This window comes from Bufo bufo, chromosome 11 (assembly GCF_905171765.1).
Source record: "Bufo bufo chromosome 11, aBufBuf1.1, whole genome shotgun sequence".
NCBI lineage: Eukaryota > Metazoa > Chordata > Amphibia > Anura > Bufonidae > Bufo > Bufo bufo.
This window is the reverse complement of record NC_053399.1, coordinates 97460539-97479078: the sequence shown is the minus strand read 5'-3', so window position 1 is coordinate 97479078 and position 18540 is coordinate 97460539. Positions and strand designations below refer to the sequence as shown.

Below are 18540 nucleotides of genomic sequence, written 5' to 3'. Positions count from 1 at the left end.
CACGAACAGGGTGGCCCTGAAGCAGCGAAGTCCAATGCCGGAGTGAGAGGAGAACCGCCCTCAGCTCCAGAACGTTGATCGGCAGTTTGGACTCCGATGGAGACCAAGTGCCTTGTACGGACCGAGGAGGAAACACCCCCCCCCCCCAACCCCGCAGACTGGCATCGGTGGTAATCACCAACCAAGTTATCGGCAGGAAGGACTTCCCTTGGAGAGGGGTCCGTAACCACCAGAGGAGAGAGGAGCGAACCTGGGGGGGGAAGGGGGAAGTGCTGATCCAGACTTTCCTGGGACTTGTCCCATGCGGACAGAATGGCAGTCTGAAAGGTGCGGGAGTGATACTGCGCGTAGGGGATTGCTTCGAAACAGGACACCATCTGTCCCAAGACCCGCATGCTGAACCGGAAGGAAGGATGGCGGTGGTTCAGAAGGCTCCGAACCGACCGATGAAGGAGCTGGCGCTTCTCTGACGGAAGCCGAACCTCCGCTGCATCTGTATCCAGCAGCATCCCCAGAAAGATCAGTTGCTTGGATGGAACAAGAGCGGATTTGGGAAGATTGATAATCCAACCGAACCGGCGTAAGGTTTGTAGCGAAAGGTCCACACTGGCGGATGTCAGTGACAGAGAGGGTGCCTTGATAAGGAGATCGTCCAAATATGGAAGAAGAAAAACTCCCCTGGAACGAAGTAAGGCGAGGACAGGGGCAAGGACCTTTGTGAAAACGCGAGGGGCCGTCGCCAGCCCGAAGGGGAGAGCAACGAACTGGTAGTGGTCGGACCCCACTGCAAAGCGCAGAAAGCAGTGATGACACCGAGCGATTGGAATATGAAGGTAGGCGTCCTGGATGTCGATAGAGGCCAGGAACTCCCCTTTTTCCAGAGAGGCCACCACCGACCTGAGAGACTCCATCCGGAATCGCTGAAGACGAAGGAAACGGTTTAACCGTTTTAGATCCAGAATGGGACGAACCGAGCCTTCTTTTTTGGGGACCACAAAAAGGTTCGAATAGAACCCCTTGAATCTTTCTTCCATGGGAACCGGAGCGATGACCCCTTTGTCCAGAAGGGTGCGAGTGGCAGTAAAGAAATCGGCCGCCCCTTGGGGATCCCGGGGAACCCGGGAGCGAAAGAACCGAACTGGGGGGAGAGACGCAAACTCAAGTTTGTACCCGGAAGACACAACTTCGAGAGCCCAGGCGTCGGAGACGTGCGCCTGCCAGAAGTCCCTGAACAGGAAGAGACGTCCCCCCACCCGGGTGGGTGGGGGCGCACCTTCAGGTAGTGTTCTGCTTGGTCGCGGAAGGGCGAGCAGGCTGTGACTTGCGCCAGGAGGGCTGGGTCCGAAAAAAAGGTTTCTTACGTCTGTCTTGGACAGAGTTAGGGGATGGACCTGAAGAGGTGCGAGGTGCGGGAGCCCTGCGGGAAGACCTGAAGCGAGAAAAAGTGGGACGGCCTCGAGTGGTGGTCCTAGTCCTAGATTGAGGAAGATGCGTACTCTTCCCCCCCCGTGGCTTCGGATATGATTTCATCCAAGCGGGTCCCGAACAATCGAGAACCAGTAAAGGGAAGGCCAGTAAGAGACCGCTTTGACGTGGAGTCCGCCGTCCAAACCTTTAACCAAAGCTCCCTCCTGGCCGAAACGGCCAGGGCAGACGAACGGGCTATAAGAGCCCCCGCATCAAGGGATGCCTCACAGACGAATTTGCCGGCTTGAACGATAAGTTGGGCTAGAGCACGGAGGTCCTGAATAGGGACGTAGGATTCAAGCTCCTGATCCAGCTGAGAAGCCCACTCTGAAACCGCTTTTCCAGCCCAAGCGGAAGCAAAGACCGGCCGGAGGGCGGAACCGGAGGCTGCAAAGATACCTTTGGTAATGGCCTCTATACGGCGATCCTCAGTGGATTGTAAGGAAGAGCCATCAGCAACGGGAATAGCCGTGCTTTTGGCCAAACGGGCCACCGGGGGGTCGACTTTGGGTGGTGACGCCCAGTTTGTAATGCAATCCGCCGGGAATGGATAACAGATATCCAACTTCTTAGGCGGGGTAAAATGGGCATCAGGGCAGGCCCAGGCCTTGGAAACCACCGACGAGAAGTCAGTGTGGAGGGGAAAAACTGCAGACGTCTGTTTTTGGCGAAAAAAGGAAACACTGTTTTTTTCAGAATTAGGAGGATCATCGTGAATCTTAAAGGTATCACGAATATTGTTAATAAGATGGCCCACAGCAGAAGCCAGTTTTGAAGGCAAGGCCGAGTCCATATCACAATCTGAATCAACTAGTTCCCCTTCAGAGGGCATATCCTGTATCGAGGAAGGGCCCGACTGAGAGCGCACCCTTGGGGGTGATACTGAAGCATCCGAGGATGATAGGCGCTCCGCCCTGGACCGCTTCTGGGGTCGACGGGCTCTGGAGGTGTCGCCTGGAGAGAGGGACTCAGACGGGTCAGCTAAGATAGCGGACCCGGAGGGCCCAGCAGGGGAAATATCCGGCTGCGATAAGGGCAATACCTCTGCAAGGCGGCCCACAACGTTAGAGAGGCTGACCACAGCCTGGGAAAGGGATCTAGCCCAGTCAGGGGGATCCAAGAGGCCAGGGGGTGACACAACAGATGGCGGACCCTGTAATGGGGCTTTGCAAGCCGAGCAATGCGGGTCAGGCTGCCCTTGAGGAAGGGGCGCCTTACATGCAGTGCAGGTGTGATACCAAGGACCGGCCGGCGCTGAGGGGTCAGACATGTTGGCTGAAGTAATATAAAAGCGTCCAGGCCAGAGGGCTGCAGAGCTGGAAGGGGTCAACAGTCCTACCAGGTCACAGTGGGAGCGGACCGCAACAGCAGCGACAATAGCAGCGACAACAGCAGCGGCAACAGCAGAGGTAAAAAAACGATCCGTCCTGAGAGCAGGCTGGCACGAAGAGGAGGCGGGGCCAGCGAGGAGCGGGAAGAAAGACGTCCGCCCCCCCCGACTGAATGTCTAACATGTACAGGAGAAGCGGAACGAAGCTCCGCCCCCCTGCTGGAACTTTCGCGCGCGCGCGATTCAAACAAATATGCCGCCGAAGAGAATATTGCCCCCCGACCACCTCCTTATAAACCGGCGGCGAATGACACACCGGTACCCGGCAAGAGAAGTCAGCCGGCAGCTGAACACAGCCCGAGATAACAAAAGGCGGCCCCACATGGCCGCAGCACCTGAGGTAAACTTGTGCAGTAAACCCTCCCCCACGAGCACCGCTCCGTTCTGCTCCACACACAAAGGGGGGAAGCCGACAGGAAGCCTTGTAATGTGACAAGGCTAGGCAGAGGGGACACAGAAGTTAGAACCCTAACAGGGGGGGGGGGTAGGAACGGCTGCATAGCCACCTCACCAGTCGACGTTTTCACCCTCAGTCCATCCAGCAGGGACGCCCCTTCAGCCACTGGCACCGAAGTGGCAGGAAGCTGGAGAGGGGCTTGCAGGCGGGCGACCCTTGTGCTGGCGGGATGCAGGGGAGCTGGGCTGCCCTGGTCCTCCTTTTCTTCTGTGGGGGAGGCAGCAGTGCGGTTAGCCGGCACTGGTGCAGCTCAACCCCCCCGGGAAAACAGAGAGGTCTTTGCAACTCTGTTGTCCCTGTTGAAAAAAGGAAAAAAATTGAAAATAATAAAAAGAGAAAAAATAAAATCTTTAGCAAAGACAGCTCTGCAGTGCAGAGAGTGTCTTGCCTCCTTGACACTAAGCAAAAAACTGGTAGTCGCTCGCTCCAGGCTGAGGGTATAGCTGCTGGAGGAGGGGCTTAACAGTCTTTCACTTAGTGTCACGCCTCCTATGGAGATGAGCTATACCCAAGGTTTCCTGTGTCCCCCAAGGAATTGGGCGAGAAAGAACTTTTCTCTAGACGGACCGCAAAATACAGCAGCGAGCATAAAGCCCTCAGACGGTAATGTGAACGGAAAAGTAAAAACATTATGGTTCTTAGAAGTCGGGAAAAAAGCAAAAGGGAAACTATTTATCAGTAATGTGGAGAAAAGATGATAAATCTGCTGCAGATGACACTTATATACAGACTGTGCCAAAATCAGGGGTGCAGGTAAGGGGGGGCGGTGGCCGCTGACACAACTAGACCTGGTGCATTAGTCAGACATTAGTAGAGACGTCACATATCAAGGAGCAGTCAGCAGTTTATCTCATAGACATAACACTGGTGCGGAGCATAAAATAGAATAAACTCCATGTATAACTTGTGCCCCACATGTCTCAGTCCTGTACACATCTCTTATACTCACCGTAATTCCTCTATCCTGCAGGCCGGACTGGACAGAGCCTCCATCAAGTCACTGAAGTGAGGACCAGACAGACGGTTATCAGACAGGTCAAGTATCTTCAGGGACTGATTATTCCTTATTACAGATGCCAACTGGATGCAGGAAGTGTCTGGTAGACCATTCTTACGCAAACTGTAAGAATAAGAAGAGGAGATGTGGGTGAGGCGTCCACAGAGCGTTAGTATAAAATCTGTAGATTGTGACTGTGGAGAGAAAATGTCCCGGCTGTTAGTAAAATCCATAAATGTCATCACTAGAAGCTGCCTCTTGTGTGTGGTGGATGTCAGGAATGGCGGCAGCTATATGATATGTCCATGTCCTAGAAATCCAGAACCCTGAGGAATGTCCTCACTTTATGGCATGTCATAAATCAGTGATGATGGCAGAACATGAATGTACAATAGTCATAAAGCTGGAGGAACTTGTGTCAGCGTCATCAGCTGCTTAGAGCTCTCCTTCCTCCATCTATTGTGGCCCTCAGTCTGTGGTCTTGTGGTCTCCATTCTCCTTCCTCCACACCTATTGTGGTCCCTGTGGCCTCCATTTTCCTTCCGCCACCATCTTTTGTGGTCCCTCTGGCCTCCATTCTCCTTCCTCCACAATCTATTGTGGTCCCTGTGGCCTCCATTCTCCTTCCTCCACAATCTATTGTTGTCCCTGTGGCCTCCATTCTCCTTCCTCCACACCTATTGTGGTCCCTGTGGCCTCCATGCTCCTTCCTCCACCATCTATTTTGGTCCCTGGCCTCCATTCTCCTTCCTCCACCAACTTTTGTGGTCCCTGTGGCCTCCATTCTCCTTCCTCCACAATCTATTGTGGTCCCTGTGGCCTCCATTCTCCTTCCTCCACAATCTATTGTGGTCCCTGTGGCCTCCATTCTCCTTCCTCCACAATCTATTGTGGTCCCTGTGGCCTCCATTCTCCTTCCTCCACCATCTATTGTCGCCCTTAGGGTACATTCACACGACTGTATAATTTTATCCGATTCTGATCCGCATCCGTTCCGCATTTTGCGGAATGGATGCGGATCCATTCATTCCTAAGGGTGAATAAAATGACCGGACAACATTCAGTATATTGTACGCATCCGTGTTTCCGCATTTCTAGTCTGCAAAAATATGAAGCTTGTACTACTATTAACCGCACCGATCGGTCCGCAGGTTCATTCAAGTCAATGGATCCGTAAATTGCGGATGACATACGGAATAGTTTCCGTATGTCATCCGTGTTTTACGGATCCGTTTCCCTATTTCCTTGACAACTATGAATTAATATTTTTTTTTCCATCTCTCTCTTTATTTTTTCCTTCCATTTTTTGCGGACCGTAAAAAACGGAAGACATAAGTAGCACAAACTAAAGTAATTCGTCCGCAAAATGCGGACACGCAGTTCCGTTATTTGCGGACCACAAAACGTAAAGGATTACACACAGTCGTGTGAATGTACCCTTAAGGCTCATGCTCACGACCGTTGGTGTCCCGTGCCTGTGCTGTGGACCGCAAATTGCGGTCCGCAATGCACGGGCACATTCCGTGGGGCAGGTGCATGGGGATGGCAGACCTATTCACTTGAATGGGTCCGCAATCCCTCCGTTCCGCAAAAAGATAGAACATGCTCTATCTTTTTGCGTTGCGGAGACACGGAACGAAACCCCAGAAAGCACTCCGAAGTGTTTCCTATCCACATCTCCGGATTTGCGGACCCATTGAAATGAATGGGTCCGCATCCGTGATGCGGAATGACAACGGAACACAGGGCACAGGACACCAACGGTCGTATGCATGAGCCCTTAGTGTGTGGCCTCCATTCTTCTTCTTCCACATGTATTGTGGTCCCTGTGGCCTCCATTCTTCTTCCTCCATCATCTATTGTGGCCCCCGATCTCCTCCTCACATTACTACAGGACACATGTAGAAGACATGTCCCACAGTCTGTGGCTCTCCATAATTCATTTGCAGCACTTTCAGAGCGCAAGAGCAACATGGAGGATGGCTCAGGCACAGTGGGTGAGGAACAATCATCTCCCATGCCTAAAGTATGCAAGACTGCAGCCAAAGACAAAAAGTATAAGATGAGGACTGATAGAAAGCAGCTGTTGGTGGGCGATTCCATCATAAGAGGTTTGAGGAAAATGGTGTTGTGAGATGTTTTCCTGGAGCTACCGCTAGCAGGGATAGACGACGTATCCTTAATATTGTTAGGCAAGCAAAGCAGGAAAGGGAGGTAGATGTTATTGTCCATCTTGGGACAAATGATCTGGCTTGCAATGAGGTTTCAAAGGTTAAGGAAGCTTTTCACACACTTGGAAATTATATACGGGAGGTTGCATCAACGGTTTCATTCTCTGCAGTTTTGCCTGTGCATAACCTTCAGCATGACAGGAAGATGCGCATTAAGGAATTCAATCTATGGCTTGGTGAATGGTGTCTGAAACAAGGATTTGGGTTTGTGTCTCATGTTAGCTCTCATTGGAATGGAAAAGAACTGTACAAGAAAGATGGTTTGCATCTCTCTCAAGGGAACGAATGTCCTCAGTGAACAGTTCAAACTATTTGCTAAGGAGCATTTAAACTAGTAAAGGGGGGCAAAACAGTGATAATCCAGCAGTCCGACAGGAACAATGCCAGAAGATGCCAGTAGCACATAGGTTAAGAAATGACAAGCTCAGAGTCTTGTCTACAAATGCTCGCAGTTTAGGGAATAAGATCAATGAACTTGAGTCTATAATGGTATCTGAAAATATAGATTTAGTGGCTGTTACTGAGACATTGTTCAATGGGAGTAATGACTGGGATATAACAATACCAGGGTTATCTCTAAATAGAAAAGACAGAGAAGGCAAGAAAGGGGAAGGGTGATCCTGTATGTGAAAGATAGCATAAAATCTAATTTAAAACAAGTTAGCGAGACCAATTTAGAATCAGTTTGGGTTACCTTGCAGCTTGATAATGATAAGTTAATTTGTGTAGGTGTGATATATATAGACCACCTAGTCAAGTCAAAGAATTAGATGATCTACTAGTTGAGGAAATAGCTAAAATGACATTGAAAGGGGAAGTTATCATTATGGGAGACTTCAATCTTCCTGATGTAAACTGGAAAACCAAAATACATAATTCTGCCAGAAGTACAGATATTCTAATTTCCCTACTGGGATTATCTCTACAGCAAGTAGTTGAGGAGCCAACCCGGAAGGAGGCCATTTTAGATTTAGTATTCACAAATGGGAATTTGGTATCCGATATTACTGTAGGGGAAAGATTGTGATCTAGTGATCACCAGTGTGGTTTACTATAAGTACAGTGACTGAGTCACACCACACAAAAACAAAAGTTTTAGATTTTAGAAAAAACTGACTTTTCTAAAATTAGATTAGAGGTATACGAGTCCCTATCAGATTGGAACAGTTTCAATGGAGTCCAGGAGGAATGGGACAACTTAAAAGTGGCACAATTGAAGGCAACAGAAAATTGCATTAGGCTTGTCAGTAAAAGCAAAAAAAGGAAGAGACCGCTGTGGTACTCAGCAGAAGTGGCCAAAATCATTAAAAACAAAAAGATAGCATTTAGTAATTATATAAATAAAAAAAAACGAGGATGACAGGCTAATTTATAAGATTAGGCAGAGATAGGCCAAACAAGTTATAAGAGCTTCTAAAGCGCAGGCAGAAGAGAAATTAGCTCAGTCAGTGAAAAAAGTCGATAAGACATTCTTCAGATACATAAATTAAAAAAAGAAACTAAAACAAGGAATTACTAAATTATAAACAAAAGAAGGAAGGTATATGGAAGTAGATAAAGAACTAGCTGACGGCCTCAATGAATACTTCTGTTCAGTTTTTACAAAGGAAAATGAAGGAACAGGACCTCAGTTAGGAAGGATGACTAATGAATCTTTTGATGCATGTGTCTTTACAGAGGAAGAGGTTCTAAGTCAGCTGTCTAAAGTTAATTTAAATTTAATACAAATAAGTCACAGGGGCCTGATGGGATACACCCAAAGCTATTAAAAGAGCTTAGCGGTGAACTAGCAAAACTATTAACAGATTTATTTAACCAATCACTGGTAACATGAGTCGTCCCAGAAGATTGGAAATTAGCAAATGTTGTGCCCATTTACAAGAAAGGTAGTAGGGAGGAATCGGGCAACTATAGGCCAGTAAGCCTGACATCAATAGTGGGGATATTAATGGAAACCATACTTAAGGAGAGGATTGTGGAACATCTAAAATCCCACGGATTTGAAGATGAAAAACAGCATGGGTTTACTTCAGGGAGATCATGTCAAACTAATCTTATAGATTTTTTTGATTGGGTGACTAAAATAATAGATGGCGGAGGTGCAGTAGACATCGCTTATCTAGACTTTACTAAGGCTTTTGATACTGTCCCACATAGAAGGCTTATCAATAAATTGCAGTCTTTGTGCTTGGACTCCCATATTGTTGAATGGATTAGGCAGTGGCTGAGAGACAGACAACAGAGGGTTGTAGTCAATGGAGTATATTCATACCAAGGTCTTGTTACCAGTGGGGTACCTCAGGGATCTGTTCTGGGACCCATATTGTTTAATATCTTTATCAGCGAAATTGCAGAAGGCCTCGATGGGTGTGTCATTTTGCTGATGACACAAAGATTTGTAACAGGGTTGATGTTCCTGGAGGGATACACCAAATTGAAAAGGATTTAGGAAAACTAGAGGAATGGTCAAAAATATGGCAACTAAAATTTAATGTTGATAAGTGCAAGATAATGCACCTGGGGTGTAAAAACCCAAGAGCAGAATATACAATCAGTGATACAGTCCTCAGTATCTGAGGAAAGGGATTTAGGGGTCATTATTTCAGAAGACTTAAAGGTAGGCAGGCAATGTCATAGAGCTGCAGGAAATGCTAGCAGAATGCTTGGGTGTATAGGGAGAGGCATTACTAGTAGAAAGAGGGGGGCGTTCATGCCGCTCTACAAAGCACTAGTGAGACCTCATTTGGAGTATTGTGCGCAGTACTGGAGACCATATCTCCAGAAGGATACTGATACTTTGGAGAGAGTTCAGAGAAGAGCTACTAAACTAGTACATGGATTGCAGGATAAAACTTACCAGGAAAGATTAAAGGACCTTAATATGGATAGCTTGGAAGAAAGACGAGACAGAGGGGAGATGAGAGAAACTGCTAAATACATACATAAAGGGAATCAACTCGGTAAAAGAGGAGAGAATATTTAAAAGAAGAAAAACTGCTACAAGAGGACATAGTGTTAAATTAGAGGGGCAAAGGTTTAAAAGTAATATCAGGAAGTATTACTTTACTGAGAGAGTAGTGGATGCATGGAATAGCCTTCCTGCAGAAGTGGTAGCTGCAAATACAGTGAAGGAGATTAAGCATGCATGGGATAGGCATAAGGCCATCCTTCATATAAGATAGGGCCAAGGGCTATTCATAGTATTCAGTATATTGGGCAGACTAGATGGGCCAAATGGTTCTTATCTGCCGACACATTCTATGTTTCTATGTGGCTCTGCCCTCGCTCAGTCAGTTATTTGGGGGATGGATTATTAGTAGACATTACACTACATTCAGGGTTTCTCTGGATTCTGCTGGTATTGATTATTACTTATTGATAACTAGCAGTAATTGTCTCCATTCTGAGTAAATTACAGCCGGGGTCATCGGTAATAATACCGCCATACAGCTGTAATGTAGCACAGGCAGAGATGAGCGCTCTATGGCAGTAAGGGCTCATGTACATATTACAGCTCTGTATAAGGCTCCATTAAGACGTCCGTAGAATGGGTCCGCATTCGTTCCGCAATTATCCGGAACAGGTGCTGACCCATTCATGACCCAGTCAGGTGCTGACCCATGCGGATAAGAATAGGCATTTGTATGGGGGAGCCGGCCGGGTGTATTGAGGATCCACAATTTGTGGATCCGCAATGCACTACGGACGTCTGAATGGAGCCTAACCTGGGAGTTGCTCAGACCCATAATCCGCCCCATAGAAGCAGATGTGTCCTTCCTGTCCCTCCAGATGTCTCTCAGGACATAGGACACCTCCTCCATGTGGAGGCACAATGCAGGTTCTGATGAGGTCAGTCCTAGAACACTTACCTGGGGAGGGGGTCACTGCTCCCATTATGTATTATACAGCGGGGGGCAGGTATTACTGATAGTGCTGCTCTTCTCAGACACGAAGGACATTAATGATTGTGTTTTCATCCGACTGATGTGTTAAAGGGATCATCAGAACCTTTATGTTATCATATAGGGGTCTGCTGAAGAATTTATATTGATGTCCTATCCCCAGGACACGTCATTAATTTGAGATCTGTGGGAGACCGACTCCTGGCACCTCCCAGCTGTACTCACCGGAGCTCAGGAGAGCGCTGCCAACTCCTCACAGCTCACCAAGTACAGAGCAGTACAGTGTATAGTGGATGTGTTTGGTATTACAGAGCAGTACAGTATATAGTGGATGTGTTTGGTATTACAGAGCAGTACAGTGTATAGTGGATGTGTTTGGTATTACAGAGCAGTACAGTGTATAGTGGATGTGTTTGGTATTACAGAGCAGTACAGTGTATAGAGGATGTGTTTGGTATTACAGAGCAGTACAGTGTGTAGAGGATGTGTTTGGTATTACAGAGCAGTACAGTGTGTAGAGGATGTGTTTGGTATTACAGAGCAGTACAGTGTATAGTGGATGTGTTTGGTATTACAGAGCAGTACAGTGTATAGTGGATGTGTTTGGTATTACAGAGCAGTACAGTGTATAGAGGATGTGTTTGGTATTACAGAGCAGTACAGTGTGTAGAGGATGTGTTTGGTATTACAGAGCAGTACAGTGTGTAGAGGATGTGTTTGGTATTACAGAGCAGTACAGTGTATAGTGGATGTGTTTGGTATTACAGAGCAGTACAGTGTATAGTGGATGTGTTTGGTATTACAGAGCAGTACAGTGTATAGTGGATGTGTTTGGTATTACAGAGCAGTACAGTGTATAGAGGATGTGTTTGGTATTACAGAGCAGTACAGTGTGTAGAGGATGTGTTTGGTATTACAGAGCAGTACAGTGTATAGTGGATGTGTTTGGTATTACAGAGCAGTACAGTGTATAGTGGATGTGTTTGGTATTACAGAGCAGTACAGTGTATAGTGGATGTGTTTGGTATTACAGAGCAGTACAGTGTATAGTGGATGTGTTTGGTATAACAGAGCAGTACAGTGTATAGTGGATGTGTTTGGTATTACAGAGCAGTACAGTGTATAGTGGATGTGTTTGGTATTACAGAGCAGTACAGTGTATAGCGGATGTGTTTGGTATTACAGAGCAGTACAGTGTATGGCGGATGTGTTTGGTATTACAGAGCAGTACAGTGGATGTGTTTGGTATTACAGAGCAGTACAGTGTATAGCGGATGTGTTTGGTATTACAGAGAAGTACAGTGTATAGTGGATGTGTTTGGTATTACAGAGCAGTACAGTGTATAGAGGATGTGTTTGGTATTACAGAGCAGTACAGTGTATAGTGGATGTGTTTGGTATTACAGAGCAGTACAGTGTATGGCGGATGTGTTTGGTATTACAGAGCAGTACAGTGTATAGCGGATGTGTTTGGTATTACAGAGCAGTACAGTGTATAGCGGATGTGTTTGGTATTACAGAGAAGTACAGTGTATAGTGGATGTGTTTGGTATTACAGAGCAGTACAGTGTATAGTGGATATGTTTGGTATTACAGAGCAGTACAGTGTATAGAGGATGTATTTGGTATTACAGAGAAGTACAGTGTATAGTGGATGTGTTTGGTATTACAGAGCAGTACAGTGTATAGTGGATATGTTTGGTATTACAGAGCAGTACAGTGTATAGTGGATGTGTTTGGTATTACAGAGCAGTACAGTGCATAGTGGATGTGTTTGGTATTATAGAGCAGTACAGTGTATAGTGGATGTGTTTGGTATTAGAGCAGTACAGTATATAGTGGATGTGTTTGGTATTACAGAGCAGTACAGTGTATAGTGGATGTGTTTGGTATTACAGAGCAGTACAGTGTATGGCGGATGTGTTTGGTATTACAGAGCAGTACAGTGTATAGCGGATGTGTTTGGTATTACAGAGCAGTACAGTGTATAGCGGATGTGTTTGGTATTACAGAGAAGTACAGTGTATAGTGGATGTGTTTGGTATTACAGAGCAGTACAGTGTATAGTGGATATGTTTGGTATTACAGAGCAGTACAGTGTATAGAGGATGTATTTGGTATTACAGAGAAGTACAGTGTATAGTGGATGTGTTTGGTATTACAGAGCAGTACAGTGTATAGTGGATATGTTTGGTATTACAGAGCAGTACAGTGTATAGTGGATGTGTTTGGTATTACAGCAGTACAGTGTATAAAGGATGTGTTTGGTATTACAGCAGTACAGTGTATAAAGGATGTGTTTGGTATTACAGCAGTACAGTGTATAGTGGATGTGGATGGTATTACAGAGCAGTACTTTGTATGACAGAAGTGTATGGTATTACAGTGGGCGGGGAAGGGAATGGGCCGGCAGACCAGTCTCATTTACCATTTTTATATGCCTATTTCAGCCGCTCAGAATCTGTCTGACACTTAGGACTGGCACTGTGTATGCTGAAGTTATGGAGAGGCCTGCGCTTATTCATAACTTCGACGATTTACCGCCAGTTTAGGGATTTATTAATGCTAATAATAGAACCAAGGATTAGTGATTATTCTGGATTACAGTGGTACTATACCTACTATACATGAAAAATTGCAGTTTTTTGCCCACATATTTGATCATACATGTGTCGGGACCATCTACCGGCGTCAAGGTGGCTTCCACAGATAGGTACCTAACACTAACAGAACTGCCTCTCCTGGGCCTAACCTAAGCCTTTTAGGGTGAGCTGCCTGCATGCTAGCTTTATGGATGTGCACCTGTGACTTTGGATGTGCTAGTCTAAATTTTCTTGTAGGGCTTTATTAGGAAAGGCGTGTAAAACACTGGTCTTAATAAATTGGCTCCTATGTGCTCACCTAGCGCCGCTGCCTCTTTAAGCACCTGATAGGCAGGGTGTCGGGGGTGCCCCCATCAGTCAGAAATTGTTCCTGAGGAGAAGCCATCAGTATTAAAGTCCCAGAGAATACATTTACAATGTAGATAGTTTTCAGCAGTTCTCTCCTATGACTGGGACCACATCACTGAAAATTAGACTTAGGCCTCATGCACACGACCGTTGTTTTATTCCGTGTCCGTTGTTCAGTTTTTTGTGATTTTCTGAGAACTCATTGACTTTCAATGGGTCCGTTGAAAACTCGGCTAATGCACCGTTTGTCATCCGCGTCCGTGATCCGTGGTTCCAGTCCGTCAAAAAAAATATAACCTGTCCTATTTTTTTCACGGAAAACGGGACCGTGAAAGAAAAAACGCGGAGGCACACAAGATTGTCATCCGCGTCCGCGCCCATTTTTTTCATTTGCATGGCAAACCTGTCTAAGTTTTTTTTTACTTTCCTTCATGTCTGGTGATCCTCCAAAAATAAAGGAAGACACACAGAAACAAAAACGGAACCCCATTTTGCGGAACGTAACACAACGGTCGTGTGCAGGAGGCCTTACCGTGTTTGACAATTTATAAGAAAATATCTTGCTAAAAGTGTCTTATAAACAACAGTCGGGGAGATCCAGCATGGCTAGACCCCTGACTGCTTCATTAGTGATCAGGCAGAGCGCACATACAGATCTGCCTGATCAGTGAGAGAGGCGGCAGGCAGGAGAACCATCAGTTTAGCGCATGGGGGAGGAAGGTCCTACGTTGTACTGAAAGGAGATGAAAACTATAGCTTAAGGACCTTTGATGATGTCATCAACAGGAGGAGCCAGAGCAGAAAGACTGTACAGCAGAAACTGGTGTAGGGAGATGTGAGTTTTCAGTAAAGATGCTAAGTATGTGCAGTAGAGCTGTATGTGTGTAACACAATTGTATAGGTGTAGTAAAGCTGTATGTATGTAACAGACCTGTATGGGTGTAACATTGCTGTATGTGTGTATGGCAGTGCTGTGTGTATAGCAGATCTGTATGTGTGTATGGCAGTGCTCTCTGTGTATAGCAGAGCTGTGTGTGTACCAGAACTGTGTGTGTCGCACACAAATACCTAAAAATAACCTAGCAGGAGAAGCAGCGTGGCCGGACACCACAGAGCAGTGACAGGAGACACATTTATTTGGAGGTACATTAATGAGGGGACCACTTGCACCATTGCTGGTTGTTACACCTGAAGTTCCTGACCTCGACCCATCCACTTCACTAAACCACATTCCCTTCATAGTGGATCTAGAAAATAAGTTTTCTTATTTTCCGTTGTCTAAACCTGGGGTGCGTCTTATAAAGGGAAAATCCAGTATATGACATATAATACTATATATTGTGTAGATGATAATACCGCCATACTGTGGTCACATGACTCGCTGCTCATGTAATACTAATAGATGGATGTGTCCACCCTCGTGTTAAGGTCTCCAGTTTCTCATTATATCAATACAATGTCAGGAAATGCCTGTCAGGCCGCAGGTCACCTCACAACCACTAGGTGGCGCACACAGACTCATGTGGCAGGATATATCATCTCACTGGGAGCCCTGTCACCTGTCTGAGCCGCATATTATACCTATACTACAGTATAAAGTACCGCCACATACTGCACTCGTCATGCCACATAACAGTGTGGCACATCAGATGCTTTAACCCCTTCAGGACCAGCCTAATAGAGGAAATAATGGACACTAATAGTGATACGGATGAAGAGAAGCGTTCTCTACTGGAGCCTGATATGTGATGATGTCACGTGTGGTTATAGACGTGTCACAATTTAGGTTGTGATGTGCGGCTTTATACTGCGACACGTCGCAGGCGGACAGTGCGCAGAATGCTGCTGAAGCTTCCAGCTTTACATGCCGATACATACGAGGTGAGATCACAATTGCTGTGAAGATACGAGATGTGCAGCACCTGAAACTACGGATACTGGAAGCCTGTGCTAGCATTTCTCCTGCGGTGTTGCTATCAGTGTGTGAAGAGTGGGAGAAGAGGGTTGCATTGACAATCCAACACAATGGGCAGCACATTGAACACATTTTATAAGTGGTCAGAAACTTGTAAATAACTCATGAAAGAATAAAGTTACGTTAAAACCAAGCACACCATTGTTTTTCTTGTGAAATTCCCAATAAGTTTGATTTGTCACATGACCCTCTTCCTATTGAAAAAACAAAAGTTGGATTCAAAATGGCCAACTTCAAAATGGCCGCCATGGTCACCACCCATCTTGAAAAGTTTCCCCCCTCACATATACTAATGTGCCACAAACAGGAAGTTAATATCACCAACCATTCCCATTTTATTAAGGTGTATCCATATAAATGGCCCACCCTGTAGAATAAAATCCATGTATAACGTGTGCCCCACATGTCTCAGTCCTGTACACATCTCTTATACTCACTCTAATTCCTCTATCCTGCAGGCCGGACTGGACAGAGCCTCCATCAAGTATCTGAAGTGAGGACCAGACAGACGGTTACTAAACAGGACAAGTTTCTTCAGGGATTGGTTATTCCTTATTACAGATGCCAACTGGATGGAGGAAGTGTCTGGTAGTTCATTATCACCCAAACTGTAAGAATAAGAAGAGGAGATGTGGGTGAGGCGTCCACAGAGCGTTAGTATAAAATCTGTAGATTGTGACTGTGGAGAGAAAATGTCCCCGACTGTTAGTAAAATCCATAAATGTCATCACTAGAAGCCGCCTCTTGTGTGTGGTGGATGTCAGGAATGGCGGCAGCTATATGATATGTCCATGTCCTAGAAATCCAGAACCCCTGAGGAATGTCCTCACTTTATGGCATGTCATAAATCAGTGATGATGGCAGAACACGAATGTACAAGAGTCATAAAGCTGGAGGAACTTGTATCAGCGTCATCAGCTGCTGAGAGCTCTCCTTCCTCCATCTATTGTGGCCCTCAGTCTGTGGCCTCCATTCTCCTTCCTCAACCATCTGGTGTGTCCCTAAGTCTGGTCTCTGTGGCCTCCATTCTCCTTCCTCCACACCTATTGTAGTGCCTGTGGCTTTCATTTTCCTTCATCCACCATCTAGTGTGGTCCCTGTGGACTCCATTCTCCTTCCTCCACCATCTATTGTGGTCCCTGTGGCCTCCATTCTCCTTTCTCCACCATCCTTTATACAAAAGGTGGTTGTGCTGCCAGGTATACGTCTCAATTCACAAGCTCAAGAGAAGCGGCAATCTTCTTTAGTTAACGAAACTCTTTTATTATACTTACAATAAAATCGTAATTAACACGCCTTAAATAATCATAAAATCAGGTCCATCAAACACAATGCCCGACCTAGGTTTTGCCGATAAGGCTTCCTCAGGGGAGATCATACCACCCTTCTCTGCACACTTCATTTAACTGGGGTTAATCTGCGTCCCCTCCCCTTCCTTTGCAGACAACACCCATCCTATAAAATTCATTCTTTTAAATCATTTTGTACATATATCATTGCACATATTACATATTCTTCCTTAGGATCATAAATAAATATAAAAACATACATAAATACTGAATATAATTACATATAAACAGATCATATCCGATATCGGAACCCAATACAGATCCGCTCCTATTCGGAGCACTGCAACTATTCCCAATGTTACATGAAACAATATCCAACACGGTCATACATCCCGCAAACACTCCTTAGTCTGTCCATTCCGTACTGTTTCAATAAAATTACCTCCCTCCTATATTTCTTAATTTCATTCATAACTTCTTCCCTAGTCACATGATATCATACCACCAATAACTATCCACTATCGGCTACACCCACTTTTTACTCAGCCAATAAGCAGAGATCCTGTATTTACCCCACGTTATTAAACTAAACAGGGCTTCAAATCAAAATGTTTAAGCCAAGGGGCTGTAATGTCTTCATTTTAAATATCCATTCCACTTCTCGTCGGTCTGTCTCACGGGGTCACCTCCTCTCCAGTCCAATTTCACCTTTTCCACTTTTGCAAACCACAAACCTCTCGGGTCCTTACCATGCATTTTCTTAAAATGCATCAATACACTATGACTTAGTGTGATATAGGAGGGAGGTAATTTTAATGAAACAGTACGGAATGGACAAACTAAGGAGAGTTCCTGTTTTGTTTCTTGTTGTGTTATAATTGAGTAGCATTTTGCCTGCATTTTAAGAAAGCCATTGGAGGCAGCTCTAGCTTGGAGCGGATTATTACAGAGCAGTACAGTGTACAGTGGATGTGTTTGGTATTACAGAGCAGTACAGTGTACAGTGGATGTGTTTGGTATTACAGAGCAGTACAGTGTATAGTGGATGTGTTTGGTATTACAGAGCAGTACAGTGTATAGCGGATGTGTTTGGTATTACAGAGCAGTACAGTATATAGTGGATGTGTTTAGTATTACAGAGCAGTACAGTGTATAGTGGATGTGTTTGGTATTACAGAGCAGTACAGTGTATAGAGGATGTGTTTGGCATTACAGAGCAGTACAGTGTATAGTGGATGTGTTTGGTATTACAGAGCAGTACAGTGTATAGTGGATGTGTTTGGTATTACAGAGAAGTACAGTATATAGTGGATGTGTTTGGTATTACAGAGCAGTACAGTGTATAGTGGATGTGTTTGGTATTACAGAGCAGTACAGTGTATAGTGGATGTGTCTGGTATTATAGAGCAGTACAGTGTATAGAGGATGTGTTTGGTATTACAGAGCAGTACAGTGTATAGTGGATGTGTTTGGTATTACAGAGCAGTACAGTGTATAGAGGATGTGTTTGGTATTACAGAGAAGTACAGTGTATAGTGGATGTGTTTGGTATTACAGAGCAGTACAGTGTATAGAGGATGTGTTTGGTATTACATAGCGGTACAGTGTATAGAGGATGTGTTTGGTATTACAGAGCAGTACAGTGTATAGAGGATGTGTTTGGTATTACAGAGCAGTACAGTGTATAGTGGATGTGTTTGGTATTACAGAGCAGTACAGTGTATAGAGGATGTGTTCAGTATTACAGAGCAGTACAGTGTAAAGTGGATGTGTTTGGTATTACAGAGCAGTACAGTGTATAGAGGATGTGTTTGGTATTACAGAGCAGTACAGTGTACAGTGGATGTGTTTGGTATTAAAGAGCAGTACAGTGTACAGTGG

The 18540-nt window shown here is 45.4% G+C and overlaps 1 protein-coding gene across 17 annotated transcripts in view; it reads right to left on the bottom strand.

Annotated features, from left to right (window-relative positions):
* Window positions 1–18540, bottom strand: part of LOC120981727 (NACHT, LRR and PYD domains-containing protein 12-like) — a 509415-nt gene that overhangs the window by 130137 nt on the left and 360738 nt on the right. For 13 of the 17 annotated variants that reach the window (XM_040411404.1, XM_040411390.1, XM_040411400.1 and 10 more), the window contains 2 exons: window positions 15808–15978; window positions 4264–4434 (listed from right to left, as the gene is read on the bottom strand). In XM_040411404.1, coding sequence (XP_040267338.1) covers window positions 4264–4434; window positions 15808–15978 — 342 coding nt within the window. Of the gene's footprint in view, window positions 1–4259; window positions 4435–15807; window positions 15979–18540 lie in introns of all 17 variants that reach the window. The other 4 variants (XM_040411406.1, XM_040411403.1, XM_040411405.1 and 1 more) reach the window with 3 other exon arrangements.